The sequence below is a fragment of the Dipodomys merriami genome, unplaced genomic scaffold (assembly GCF_024711535.1).
Source record: "Dipodomys merriami isolate MVZ:Mamm:240054 unplaced genomic scaffold, mDipMer1.0.p SCAF_6, whole genome shotgun sequence".
NCBI classification, from domain to species: Eukaryota; Metazoa; Chordata; class Mammalia; order Rodentia; family Heteromyidae; genus Dipodomys; species Dipodomys merriami.
The window spans coordinates 20,766,747-20,781,921 of record NW_027206179.1 but is presented as its reverse complement, the minus strand read 5'-3'; the positions used below and the strand labels follow the sequence as shown (position 1 = coordinate 20,781,921).

Below are 15,175 nucleotides of genomic sequence, written 5' to 3'. Positions count from 1 at the left end.
GACTCTGTGGCTCAAGTAGTAGAGTGCTAGCCTTAGCAAAAGAAGGTCAGGGACAGTGCCAAAGCCCTGAGTTCAAGCCTCAGGACCAGCAAAAAAAAAAAAAAAAAAAAAAAAACATAGAAAAAATTTAAAGAATAATTTAAAATCTTTGCCCATGTAATTGTAACCCCTCTGTACAGTACTTTCACAACAAAAAATTTAAAAGAAATACTATGTAACTTGTGGCCAAGGATGGGAGTGGAGAGCTGCGGGGTTATACTCATTACCTCACTTATGACATAGTAACCTCTCTATATAACACTTGTAAAAATAAATGTTTTACTCTTTAAAAAAAGAATAATTTAAAATATTTCAGGCTGGTTTAGAGTGCTGCTGGTAATATGAAAAGGAACAGTGATAAGAAGAGGTTACAGTTGAAGAGACTACTGGTAGATTAGCGGTCACTTGCAGAACAGCATTTTCCCATAGAGTCTTCCTATCGATAGATTGAAAGCCTTGAATCAATTTTGATTATCTCTTAAAGCTGTTGGTTGCTTTTTTTTTTTTTTAATAGGAAAGTGTTATGTTCCTTCCTCTTTGGGTTGTTTATGTTGGTGTTTCTCTTCTGTCTTGCTGATAACCTCTGGTAAGGACTACAGTAAAATCACAATATGCTATGTTGACTTTTTCTTTTAAAAAGTATTAGGTACTCTTCTTTGTCTGTTCTGACTAATTTGAGATTAAAAATCAATTTTTTCATGGCCCATTTTCTAGGAGAATCTTTTTCCATCCTATCCTCTTAAGCCTATATATGGTCAAGTCTTGTTTTGTTTTTGTTGTTTGTCAGTCATGGGGCTTGAACTCTGGGCCTGGGCACTGTCCCTCAGCTCTTCAGTTCAAGGCTAGTACTCTACCACTTGAGCCTCAGCACCACTTCTAGTTTTCTGATGGCTTATTGGAAATTAGAGTCTCACAGGCTTTCTTGTCTGGGCTGGCTTTGAACCGCAATCCTCAGCTCTCAGCCTCCTGAAGAGCTAGGATTACAGTAGTGAGCCACTGATGCCCGGCTCAAGTCTTGCTTTTTAAACCAGTTTACACTTCTGTCTTTTGATTGAAGAGTTGGGACAATTAACATTCGTTGTTAATACTGAAAGGCATGTCATATTGCCTGTCATTTTGTTACTTTGTGTGCACACACATGCCAATGCCAGTCCTAGGGCTTGAATTCTGAGCTTCTTTGCTGAAGAGCTAGTGCTCCATCACTTGAGCTATAGCTCCTTCTCTGAACTTTTGGGGGGTTAATTGGAGATAAGAGTCTCACAGACTTTCTTGCTTGGTCTGGCTTTGAACCATAATCCTCAGATCTCAGCCTCCCGAGTATCTAAGATTACAGAAGTAAGCCCATGGCTTTGTTTTTGTTGTTGTTGTTTTTAAATGCTTGTTTCTTTTATGTTCTTCCTTTGCTGCTTTTGATATTGTTCCTTTGATCTGTATATTTTGCATTTTAACTATAATATAGGGGTGTTTATTTCTCTGATTTTATCATTCCATGTTCTATAGGCCTCCATCACATGGAATACCTTTGCTTTCTCAAGGTTGGAGATGTTTTCTGCTATTGTTTCATTAGTATGTTATCTAGCAGTTACTTGTATCTCTTCTTCAACGCCCATGATTTGTAGATTTGGTGTTTTGGTTGTGACCCAAAGGTCTTTCATGTTCCATTCATATTTCCTTAGTATTTCCCTATACCTTTATGTGGTTATTATCTCCTAGTTTATCTTCAAACCCTGATATTATATCTTTAACTTGTTTCTTTCTATAGAATGACTTTCAGGGAGCTTTTTATTTGATTTATTGAGCGTTTCATTTCCAAAATTTCATTTTGAATTTTTCAATATTCTGTATCCTTATTGGATTTCTCTTTAATAAACTAGACTTCCTTATTTCATCTCTTTGATGGAATGTTTCTTGAGTTCAGTGAGCTGATTGTTACTATATTCTTTGATTCAGTCAGGTGTTTCAACATCTCCAGTTTTCTTCATCTTTCTTGTCATTGGTCTTTTGAGTTCACTGTTCAGGATTTCATCTGTTTTGTTTTTGTTCAATGCCTTTGTTATAGAACTGTTGACCTTTTGAGGTGACATGTTTTTCAGGTTTTTGAGTGTGTGAGTTTTTGGTTGTAGGGTCTCCTATGGCCTTTCAGTTAGACATTTCCCAGTGTTTAGGTACAGCTGAGTAGTGGCAGGGTTATGGTGAATTTTTGTGTCATTATTCTAGGTTGGGGAAGTAGCTCATAGTCAGCTATTTTGTTATCATGCTCAAGACACTGGATCCAGTCCTCTATTGCACTCATAAAGAGGAAGCTTAATAAAGTATTTTGCGTTCAGCTGTTCCTTCCCCTGGCTACATTTGCTGGTGTCCACAATGGAGCTTCTGAGATCATCCCTTAAAGAAGTCTCTGCCGTTTTCACTTTACCTTATTTGTTCTTCCTATTACCTGGAATACAATAGATGGGTAAAGTTTGTTGTTGTTGTTGCTGTTGTTTTAAAGATGAAGGAGAAATAAAATTCTGCTGCATTTAAGACATTTTCTACTTTGTGAAGAAGTTGACCATTATAATCTTCCTGATACATGATTTTTCCAAAAAGGAAAGTTTAGAGAAACTTTCTAAGACAATTTGCTAGAAACAGTCTATGGTTAGTCTAATTCTGTTTGCATTCCAATAAAAATCCCAAGACTGAATCAAAAAGCTATACAGTTTTTTAGTTGGATACTTCAACATCTTTTAGATTAGTGTCATTCCGCTTCCCTCATATGAAAAAGGTAGGAGAGCTATAGAGTTCGAGTCACTTTTGCACTTAAGATTCAAGACAGCAAGACTCCGAATTGCCAAAGCTACATGTTTCTGTATGTTCATTTTTTTAAAAAAAAATCTTTCCAGAATTAATCACAAATGACAGAACTAACTCTGGGTTTAACTAATTTACATATGCATTCTTTTTTATTATTTTAAGGACTCTTTCCAAAGTTCCTCCATTCTTTAGTGTTTTTTTAGTATCAAAAATGAACTAGGAAGATGTAAGGTCCATTTAGTCAGAGATTTTTCTACTTCCTCCCTACTGTGTCCCAGTGTCTAAAGCACAGCCTGACACAGATTCGTGTTCAATAAATACTTTTGGATGAATTACTAAGTCCTCAGTGGGTGTGTGCTTTCCCAGGGCTGTGAGTGCATATGGAGTCTGCATGCAGAGGCCCAGGTGCTTTTTTGGCTGTTCTTACTATGCAAAAGCCATGTCACTGTCCTGGGAAAGCAGCCCCTGGTGTTTGGTTGCCCTGTTAGAAGGCCTTCAAGAAATGCGGGGGATCCCTGTGGTCTACAGGGACTGTAGCATTGCCGTTTGCCTGGTGAGTTTTTGTTCAGCCACAGTTGGCTAAACAAAGAGATCAGCACCTGGTGTAATGGCCAGGTCATGGTTTCTTACCTTTGTCAATAGTGGTTTCAGGCTTACGCTAAACAAGACCAGAGGACAGTTAACCTTTACTCTTGGTCATCAAGAATGTTCATGTTTTCCACCCAGCAGATTAATTTCATTATTTAAGTAGTGAGCATTATTCTATGATTGCCTTTCCAAAATAATCAGTAAAACCTGAATAAGAATGTAGTAGGTAGTGGGCACTGGTGCTCATGCCTGTACTCCTAACTGCTCCGGAGGCTGAGATCTAAGGATGACTATTCAAAGCCAGCCTGGACAGGAAAGTCCAGAGACTCTTATCTCCAAATTGCCAGGAAACTGGAAGTGGAGCTGGGCTCAAAGTGGTAGAACACTAGCCTTGAGCAAAAAGAACTCAGGAACGGTACCCATTTTATTATCTTTTGGGAACTCCATTTTCAATCTGAGGATCTATATTATTCTAAAATTGTTCATTCTAAAGTCACTTAACTATCTCTTTAAATATGACCCACATTTCCTCTCTTGTCTTGTTTCCATTGTTATGGGGCATATATGTTCTGCATACTGCTCTTGCCCAGACCTTCTTGAGCTCCTTTCTCCAAAGGCTTTGGGCTTTCACCTCACTGTGAAGGAAGGAGAAGGTAGATACTGGCTGTGAGGAGAAAGCGGGGACCTTGTATGCAGATTCAAATCATCTTCCACCTCATAGCTGCTGTCCACAGCACTTGGCTGTCAAACTTGAGCCTAAGTTCCCTAGGATCCTCTTCAGGCATTCGCACCCACTCTCTCTATGCACTGAGTGATTTGTGATTATGCCTTATGCTTTCCACTTTGTTAGTATGGTTCAGGATTAGAAGTGCTTTCTATCTTAACCAAGCGTAGCTCATTTCTGTCTCTACTTTGTTGTTTGTACTACTTTTGAGAGAAGGGATAGCAGAAATTACTTGTTCACTCTCATAGCCTACAATGTCCTTCCTGCTGACATTGCTCCAGACTTTCCTAATAAGGGTCAGATACCTTCATGGGCTGCATCTAGTGGGCATTTCTCTGTCTCAGACATAGTTGACTGTTCCTTCTTCAGTATTTTCCCTTAGTTTCCCTGATACTAAACTCTCCTATTTTCCCTTCTGCTTCCTGGCAGCCCCTTCTCAGATGTCTTCTATTTTATCTAGCTACAAAATTTTATTGTACTCCTGTCCTCTCTTTTGTTTAACATCTCTATCCCCATATTATCTCATCTAGTCCCATTGATTTAAATACTGTGTGATATCCAGCAGTTCCAAATCCTTATCTCTGCCTGACTTTTCCACTGAGTTCCAAATTTTTATGTCCATTCACCTTCTTAAGAGTTGCACTGAGATGTCTCATAGGTGTTCCCACTTGTTCTCACATAGCATTTGCTGTTTTCTGGGGGGAGGCTAGGAAGGGATGGGAACGGGAAACAAAACAGGAGGCTACAATGCTTGAAAAGAAATGTACTCACTATTTTGCCCATGTAATTGTAACCCCTCTGTACAGTATTTTCACAATAAAAAAAAAACACATAGCATTTGCTGTTTTCTGTGCCTGCAATGTCCTTCCCTAAGTTTCCTATTATCCTTAAGGTCTTGGCTCAAGAATCACTCCTCAGCAACTTCCCTTATCTAATAAAGTCAGTCCCTGGCTCTAAATAATTTATTTACTTCTTAGACCTTGTTGAAAACTGCCTATGTGTTTACTTGTTTCACTGTCTTTTCTCTGTATGGAGCACTATTGCTTCTTTAAGAGTAACACCTTATTTATCTGGTCTGCCACAGTATTCTCAATACAGCAGTCCTTGTCTGATTAGTTTAAATCACACTAATAAAACATGAGCTGAGTTTGGTGGTATATGCCCATAATCCCAGGACCAGGATAGCTGAAGGAGGAAGCTCTCTGAGCTTGAGGACAGCCTGGATTGCATAGTGAGTGTACGTCTCTCATATTAGACAATAACTTAGTAAATAATTTTATTTAGTATGCTAAATTCCTACCCTAAGAACCATAGTCATTTTTGCCTGGAAAACAATAAGGAACTTTCTCTTCCCAATAAATAGGGAGATTTCTCTTTCTGCCTAAATTACCTTAAAAATGAAAAATAGGTTTAGTTAAAAGAGAATTAAGGGGGCTAGGAAAGTGGCTCAGTGGTAGTGCTTGCCTTGCATGCATGAGGCCCTGGGTTTGATTCCTCAGCACCCCATAAGCAAAAAGAAAAAAGCCAGAAGTGGCGCTGTGGCTCAAGTGGTAGAACACTAGCCTTGAGCTGAAGAGCTGAGGGATAGTGCCCAGGCCCAAAGTTCAGGCCCCACAACCGGGCCCCCCCCCAAAAAAAAGAGAGAGAGAGAGAGAATTATGAATTGCTAACTAAAATTGTTAATGAATTAAACATCTAGGAAAAAAATCAACACTTGAAAAGTTGATTAGAACACAAGGAGTTTTTCAGTGCCTGGGTGGGTTGATGAACACCAGCGTGTTCTGCTGGCATCTCCCTATGGATATAACATCAATAGTGATCACAGAGTTGGTACAGTATGATACTGTCTTGATAGTCAGATATTTTGTGACTTTCACTTAAAAATGAAGACATTGTTCTTCCAGCATCTTTCTGGTACCTTGAATGTTAAATGGCTAGGATTTAACTATTTACTAGTTTCATAAACCTGATCTTACTATGTTAAGTACGTTAAATTTTTGTTGGTTTGTTCTGCATAGTATTCTGCAATTTAGTAAGTGCTTTTATTACTTAACACTGCTACAAGTAAGAAAAATACTCTGAAGTATTCTGCATTTGTTGGTTTCCATGCTAATAAATGCTTTTTTTTTTTTTTTTTTTGGTCAGTCTTGAGGCTTAAACTCTGGGCTTGGGCACTATCCCTGAGCTCATCAGCTCAAGGTGAGCACTCTACCACTTGGGCCTCAGTGCACTTCTGATTTTCTAGTGGTTTTATTGGAGATAAGAGTCTCACAGACTTTTCTGCCTAGGCTGGCTTTGAACCAAGATCCTCAGATCTCAGCCTCCTGAGTAGCTAGGATTACAGGCATGAGCCACCGGCGCTAATGAATTCTTTACATTTGTATTATATTTCTAAAACTCCAGTTGGCCTTTTTCTTGTAGATTTCCGGTATGTGCTATGATCGCAAAATGTTCCAAGTTCACAAAGTACTCTGCATCCCCAGCTGGATGGCACGGTTCTTCTCATGGACTGTGGAGCCCATGTTCTCATCTTCAGAGCCCACCAGCGAGGCCAGAGTGGGGATGGGAGCCACGGTGGACATCCAGCGTCAGCAGAGAATGGAACAACTTGATCGGCAGCTGATGCTCTCTCAGTTTGCACAAGTGAGGCGGCAAAGACAGCAGCAGGTAATATCCAAAATAACTTGTATGAAAGAACCAGTGGCCTTTGTAAATTTGTGATTGTGTGTGATAGAGACTGCATATTTATTCTTATGCTTTGTGATCTGGATTTCATGTATGTCTTGGATAGTGGCTATTATTAGGTGTTTTTATTTCAGGTAAAAAAAAAAGTTATTTGCAGCTGAATGATTGGTCAAATTGGATGTGCATGTATGTCTTAGAGAGACACCAACCTAGTTAACAAGATAAGCTATTTATCTGTGTTTACAATCTTGTAAAAGCCACAGTGTCTTCCTGTTAAAGATGAGAATCACATGCTATGAATGGAGAGCATGATTTTCTTCAGTTGAAATGAAGACAATATAATATAAAGAAGAGAATGTTAAGGGAGTAACCAGTGAGTAGATAGGATATATGCTGTGTTTTCTTAACTTTGTCCTCAGTAGTCAAGAACTATTGCCCATTTATCCAAACAATCCTCTGTCCAGCACGGCAGGAGAGAGGGCTGCAGTCATCATCAGACCCACTTCCTCAGGCACTTCTGTGACCAGCACCCTGGGCTCTTCATTTCTTGCCTCCATCTTCTTCCTTTTTTGTTAAGTTTTAGCAAAGATTTATTTTAGTATAAAAGGGTTAAAGTGGGAGACAGAAAAGGAGAAACATAGGAGTTAAAAGACTCTACCTTCACCTTTTTTTTATGCTCTGGTATAATGAAAGGTTTTCTCTTACCATTCCCCCTCCTCCCGCCGGCCCTGGATGTAAGAGGTAGGTCAATAAGTGCCAGTAGAACCTGCAAAAGTGAATTCAAGTCTCATAAGGGTCCCAGAGTTTATATTTAAGGTGGAAATAAGGGACATAGAGAAGCAGAAGTTGTATTTACATTTAAAGTGATTCTAGAACATACCATAAAGATTCTACACTGTGAGTTGTTTAAATATGAGGCACACACTACTCCCTTGGAGAGATCAGAAGAAGAGGGGTAGATGATAGAGTCCACTATATAGAGCTGAGAGCAAAGGGCAAAGAGACAGTCCAGAAGAATGAAATTAAGGTGAAGCTAGAATACATACAGTGCCTTATATTTGGCAGATGGCTATAGATAACTGCAAAGAAACCTGAAGAAGAATGAGCAGGCAGGGTACCCTCTAAAGGTAATAGATGAGAGACCTAGCAGGGTCTGTGTGCTTCGATTCTCTTTGGCTTCCCTATACATCTTTCCTTCCTCCTGGATGTGGACAGGATCCCTCTAGAATACAAGTCTCCAAAGCAAAAGTGAGTTACCTTTTTAGGCTTTATGGCTTACTTTAGGGGAAATTGGTTCTAGTTTCAAAGACGGACCCTCTTCAGGATAATAGGACAAAGTCTTAAAGACCTTTATTGTCCTTCCCTGACACTTGTTCATCAAAGACCCAATATGTGGAGTAGGTATGAGTTGGGAAGAGGTTTTGGTGCAGCAGAGTGGCAGGGTGGGTACCTGGCATGCCTACTTCTGCAGCTCACCTTTCACCCTCTGACCTGGCCCATGCTGATCTCAGCATGATGGATTCTGCTGAGCCCACCCGGCCTGCTGAGCTGTTGGGTCTCCGCCTCAGACGCTGTGCTCCCTCTGGCCCTCCTACTTTATGATGCAGCAACAAATTTTGCAAGAATGTAATTCTCTTCTGTAAAGCAAGCCCTGCCCCCAGGATGCTATGTGAGGGACCTTTATGTTATCCCTCCCTGTAGTTGGCCGTAAATACCACAAGGTATCTTTCTCCAGGTCCTTTGAATACCAGGGATCTGCCAGCTTTCCCAGGCCAAGCATCAATGAATTAAACACCCAAACCAAACCCCTTCCCTGCTGGAGCTACATTGCCCCCAGGTCCTTGGGAAGTCACTGACCCTGATGAAGGCTCCCACTGCTTGTCAGGTCTCTCCACTCTGTTAGTGTTAGGTTGGATTTCCTCTTGTAGGTCTGATGTTCAGAGCATGATACCAACCCCTGGACTCTTGTTGAGGCCTTCCCCTAGTGTGATCTGCTGGACAGCAAACCACTTACTTATACATAAACTGAACACGTTTTCTCATTTATCCCAAGCCTCATTAGCTTAACGTCCTGCTGAATTTCCACACTGGGCTGGATTTAATCCTTTTTCTTTTACATATGGTAAGACACCACACAAGAGAACTCTTCTATTAAACCACAGCTAAAGATATATCTCTGTTTGTGTGCAAGATGAGAATGGTGTGTGGCACCTTATAATACTAGAAAGAAGTTTTCCATTGACTTGTCATTAACTTAGCACTTAGTGCTTCTTAAAATCTGGGCCTAGAATTAGCCATTGAGAATACAGCTGTGAAAAACACCAGTATTTGTCATTATAGACTTGAGATCGATCCATCCTCCCGAGTTGCCATGTTTCACTCATTATCAGTAAGAAGAGCATCACCATTTCTTGGGCAAATTATGTACTGAGTACTTCACAAATATTATCTCATTCATTCCTGTGTTGGTCTTGAGATATACAAGTTTTCCTTCTTTACCTAAGGCAGATTCCTGGAAGGGGGGCTGGAGTGGAGAGGCCTCCACCCTAGTTCCCTATGCTATGTTACCTCCTAGTGTTGATAGTTCCTTCATGATTATGATTGTTTTTTTTCCCCTCTTTTTGCTTTAAATGGCAGAAACCCAATGCCAAGCTTAAAGTTTAGTCATCTCTTTAAACCAAATTTAGAACTTTTATCTCGATCTTCTTCTGAATAGTTGTGTTTGTTCTAACACAACTAAATCTTATTGTAGGTACTCTCAAATTACATTATTACATTTAAAAATAAGCCTAGTATTTATTTAAATGCTATTGGTTTTTGGATAATTCTTAGAGAACCAGAGGGTTTTTTTTTTCAGTCAGAGTAACTCAGTTACAATTACTGTGTGTTAAAAATGAGTGATCTAAAGGCTGTACTTTGGGAACTTCAAAGACTGTGTCTGTCATCTTTCACCCTAACCCAGAAGCTTACAGTACTGTTCTCTGGCACCTGCTGCTTCACATGCCGTCCAAGCTATCCCTGAATTACAAGGGTGATGCCTTCACTCCCCTGAACCTCAGTATCCTCGCCCCAGCCATCAAGGTGCTTAAAACACGTTATCCCTGCCTATTTTTAGCCATATCTCCTTTCTGCAGCCCATTTGCCCATAACAAACCATGCCAAGCTGTTTGCAGTTCATCGGGACTACATGCTGTGTCACATCTGCTCTTTCCGCTGCCCCAAACCACCTTCCCTATACCAGCTTCCCAACCACCACTACTACACAGAGACCTGTTTTGCCTGCATCTATGCTATCTAGTCCTATGTATTCCTGGAAAGTTACACTTCCTCTATGGAGCCTTCTACAGCCTCCCACTGGAATCCTGAGGCTCTACCTGCACCCCGAGCCCAACCTCCATACAGCTTGACCATCTGTCTTTGTATTTCTCCTATGTAAATAATGCTGGGCACATAATAGGAACTCAATAAATATTTGGGGACTTGGTGAGTAAATATGTGTACAGTAAATATTGACAGAATTACTTCACATACTTGAGCCAAGTGAACACAGTGCTGGGAAGACACACAGGTATTTTCTACAGGGTGAGCAGAAAGAAAGAATGACAGACCCAGCCTGTGTTTAGGCAGTACACCAAGGACAGGGTGAGGAAGTCCAAGTGACTGAGGAGGAACCAGGAAGCGGAGGGGCAGAGGAGCCCAGGGAGGTGGTTCAGAAAGGAATGTTCACACTGACCACCTCCACAAAAAGCCAGTGGAGACAATGAGAAAGGGCCTGGACTTGCTTGTGAAAGGAGTTTCAATGGAGGGGTGGGACGGGCAGCCCCCTCAGTGGAGAAAGACCAGATAGCTCTTCTGCTTCAGTCAGCTGCCTTGCTGCAGTAGTCACACCTACATTTCTTTTCTTTTTTCTTTTTTTTTGTCGGTCGTGGGGCTTGAACTCTGGGCCTGGGCGCTGTCCCTCAGCTCTTCAGCTCAAGGCGAGCGCTTTACCACTTGAGCCACAGCGCCACTTCCACACCTACATTTCTTAGATTGTTCCTTACCACAGTAACCATGGCAGATTAGCTGTGTAACAGTGGCACATTCCAGAGCTCTGAGCAACAGTGACCAGGGTGACAACTTTGTAAGTCTCATTTCTTCTGAAGCTGGGGACAGAGTACAGAGGGGGTCAGCATACAGCAGACCTTATATTTGTTCATCAAGCCCAGCAATATGGTAATAACCCAAATGTGCTGTGTCTATACTTAGAAGAGAACTTATTACACACAAGTTCTTGGATGATTGTCTCATAGGCTCATGGCAGTGAAAACTGAGTTTGCTACCTAATTCCAGTGCTACCCCCCCCACACACACACAATCATCCCATTCTTCTGTAAATTCCTGCAGGTTGGTGGGTCAGGCATATTAACTGTTCTCATAGCTCCTTGCCCTCCTGCTTCTACCTCTCCCCTTATATACTTGGTGATTCCACAGTGGACAACATCACACAAAGCAGTGTGTAGCTTAGAATCCTTTTTCCACTGCCCTGCAGGGGCATTGCATAACTTTTTGTGGGTTTGTTTTATATTGGTCCCCAGCAGCATCTGAGCTCTTGGAGGACAGGAACGTGTTTTATTTGTTCATGTCTCTTTAGCTGGAATGCAGCATGTTGGCCTTGGTAGTACATGAGATGCTGCCTGGTCTTCCAGAGGTTTGCAGCTGCTAAAGAAGATGCAGTGAAGGGCAGGGTCTCCCTGGAAACTGTGTCCAGCGCACAGGCTGGGAGTAGTCACTTCCCAGGGACTCTGCACAGCCCACTGTGCTTGAGGGAATTTTGAAGAATTTATCAGTTCAGCCACTGAGGCCACAACTACAGTGGGGGCAGCGAAGCAGTTGTCATTAGGATGAGAATGACAGATGAAGCTAGGAAGAGTCAGGCAGAGGTCTTACACCTACACAGAATTGGAGACAGATGATCTTGTAAGAAGTGGTGGGTTATTTAGGCCTTTGAAGGAAAAGAGTAAGGTTTGCATGAGAAAGACTGTATAAAGATTGTTAGTCGTAGTACCCTGAATACACCTGATCTGATAACAGAAGCTAAGCAGGGTTAGGCCTGGTTAGTACTTGGATTGCTTTGGCCATGCTATAACTGTTGATTGGAAGAATGGAGCTAGAGGAAGAAGAGACAATATAAGAGAATTGATGGAGGCTGTCTGTATACTCAGGATTTTGGTGGTGATGATACAGAACATGTGAAGTCCATCACTGAATGACTAATTTCGGAGATGTAAACCTCTGAAGTATGCATCAGAAACCTCTGCAGCTTTGTGGAGTAAATGCCTGTGTGCATTTCCCTTGTTGCACTAGCCATGACAGAAGACCGTGAAATATAAGAAATACGTATTTCTCTATGCCCCTGGTTCTTATTACATAGCACCTGAAACCCTTGGTATTTCCTTTACATGCCGTTGAAATGACTGAGGCTTCTAGGTCACCTCAAGACGCAGAGCTGGTGGTGGCAGAACCAGCTTTGTGATGAGAGGGCTAGCTGTCAGCCCAAATTCCCTGCCTTGTGTCGTGTAGAGGCTGGAGGTCGAGCTGATTACCAGTGGCCATTGACTTCATCAGTCATATCTGCACAGTAAAGCATCCAAAGCATTCAGAAACCACCCCCCCACACACACATACACACACCAAAGGATGTGATTCAGAGACCTTCCAGATAGCTAAGCACATGGAGAGTCCTGGAAAATAGCATCCAGAGAGGGCTTGGAAGGCCCCACATACCTTCCCATGTGCCCTGCCCTGTGGATCTCTTCCATCTGGCCTTTCAGCCATACCACTAGTAATGTTGTTTATAATAAATGGGTAAATGGAAGCCAAGTGTTTCCCCGAGCAAACTCATCAAGTCTGAGCAGAGGTTGTAGGACTCGCCAGCCAGGGCAAAGCACTGGTGAGACAGCCTTGGGCTTGGAGTGGCTCTGATGGGGCAGCTTTTCAGGACTGAGCCCCTGACCTGTGTATGCACTCTGACACTGACTTCAGGTGGAGAGTCAGGTGGTGTCCTTTACTGAAGAGCTTAGCTTAGCTGTTCAGAAGCAGCCCCTCACTAGCACATTGGCCCCAGAAGTGTTGGCTGTGAACAAAAGAGTTCTCAGTGTTTCTTAGGAAGCCATATGTTCACAATGTAAAGCAATGTCATGATAAAAGGAGCGAGGCATTTGCACCTGAGGAGTCAGCCCTGCATTGATAGGGGCTCTGTACACTGTATGGCTGTCTGGAAGATGAAAGAACTACCGAGGATCCATCACATACTTGTTCTCATGGCTTTGAACCATCTGTTTAGTTGCTCCCAGGAAGTTTGAGAAGTAACTCTGACTTTGGAGCTAACTTGATTATTGATACTCTTCTAGAACACAAGTCAGCCTGCCACAACCTGTGCAACAGAACACCAAGTTTTTGTGCACTCTAAAGCTAAAATTAGTTTTTACACTTTAACTATATATCCCTATATAACGGCCTCTGGTGTATCCCCTTGGTCATCAGGGCCTAAAACACTTACATCTGTAGTCCCTGACAGAAAAAATTGCCAGCACCTTCTCTAGAAGGTTGTTTTTCCGGCAATTTTGAAAGCAACTTTTTACCAGGAAATCGGAATTCTCTGGGTTTTGTTCATCTGTTATTTGTACGAACCACCATTTTATCTGTATACTGATAATAAACTCAAGGATTAAACTTGCCATTGGGTTTTTCTGTAATGGCTCCATTTATTTTGTGAGCACATTTAAGGTGAAGTGCATCATGAACGAACCATGCTTGATAGAAGCCAAGTGGGAAAATTGCCAACAAAGCAATGGAGTCATTGGTGTCAGTGCTCTCGTTGCCTCTTCATAGCTGGACCGCCCTGGTTCCTGGCTGAGGGCCACGACTCATTCAGTAATAAGCAATCTTTACACCTGCAGGGATAGCAGATGTTGATGCATTGGGCATTGCACCATTGTTCAGTTCAGTTATTTCCTCAGTACTTCATTGAACTGAGTTAACTACCTTCTCTCGCCCACCGCTCACCCTTAGAAACATTTTGTGGCTGTGAAAATTGTTTCTCTCTTTTTCCAGCCAAGAAACAGTTGTTAGGTACCATCTGACATATGCATCATTATGAGTCATATCTACCTTACAGGTCCTAAGAGCTATCATTAATCAAGTAGTTATACTTTTTTTAAGTACTTATAGTTTAATAAAACATTTCACTGTATAAAAAGTCTCCTCAGAAAAATAAATAAATAATACATTTGTCTCAGACACACACACAAAAAAAAAGTCTCCTCAGGTACTCAGTGTATTTTAACAGCTTTATTGAGATAATTTACATACTATATAATTTACTCACTTCAAGAATACAACTCATTAATTTTCAATATATTCACAGAGGTATATAGCTATCCCCTTGGTTGATTTTAGAACACTTTAGTATGCCAAACAGAACTTATGTCCCCATTAGCAATCACTCTCCAGTTCTCCCATTGGCCTAGCCCTAGGCAAGCACTGGTCTGCTTTGTGTCTCTACAGATTTCTCTACTCAGCACTTTTTTTTTTAACTCAATTTTATTTTTTGTGCTAGTAGTGGGGCTTGAACTAAGGGCCTGGGCACTCTCCCTTAACTTTTTCACTCAAGGCTGGTGCTCTGCCACACACCTTCACTTCTGGCTTTTGCTACTTAATTAGAGATAAAACTTTCATGGACTTTCCTACATAAGCTAGCTTAAAACTGATCCTCCTATCTCAGCCTCCTGAGTGGCTAGGATACAATCAAGAGCCACTGGCACCTAGCCCTCCTCAGGGCTTTCCATGTAAATGGAGGCATGCACTAGCTAGTCCTTATGACTAGCTTCTTTCACTTTGCATCACATTTTCAAGGTTCACATATGCAGGGTACATGATTTTCCCATGGTTTAGAGACCAAGATACACCTCGTAGAGCTTTATGCCAGCAGGCACCCTCCCACCATGCAGCTTCAGTCTTTGCTCCTTTGACTAGCTTGATTTAGAGGAAGGTTCTTGTATTAGTCTTACTAATCCTGCCATTTCTCTTAGCATCTATTCTTAAAAACAAAACAAAACAAAACAAAAACAAAAACTCTGTGCTCACCATAGTCCAGGTCAAGCTCTGGGCAGTACTGCCTCTTCCTGACCCGAGAGGAGAAAGAGGCAGCCATCACAGTAAAAATTTCACGAGGGCTCTTGTGGGAGAAGCACTTAACAGAGACAGGGAAAGTTACGTATAGTATCTGGAGAAGCACCATCAAAAACTACCCTTCTGCCAGAGAGAGGAGAGGGAAGGAAGACAGCCCCAATCCAGCAAGCTGGC

General features: G+C 41.6%; 1 protein-coding gene across 1 annotated transcript in view; it reads left to right on the top strand.

Moving 5' to 3' along the window:
* The window catches only part of Ubac2 (UBA domain containing 2), a 131,340-nt gene that overhangs the window by 93,772 nt on the left and 22,393 nt on the right, over positions 1 to 15,175 (top strand). The window contains exon 7 of the mRNA XM_070002689.1: positions 6,566 to 6,811. Coding sequence (XP_069858790.1) covers positions 6,566 to 6,811 — 246 coding nt within the window. The remainder of the gene's footprint in view (positions 1 to 6,565; positions 6,812 to 15,175) is intronic.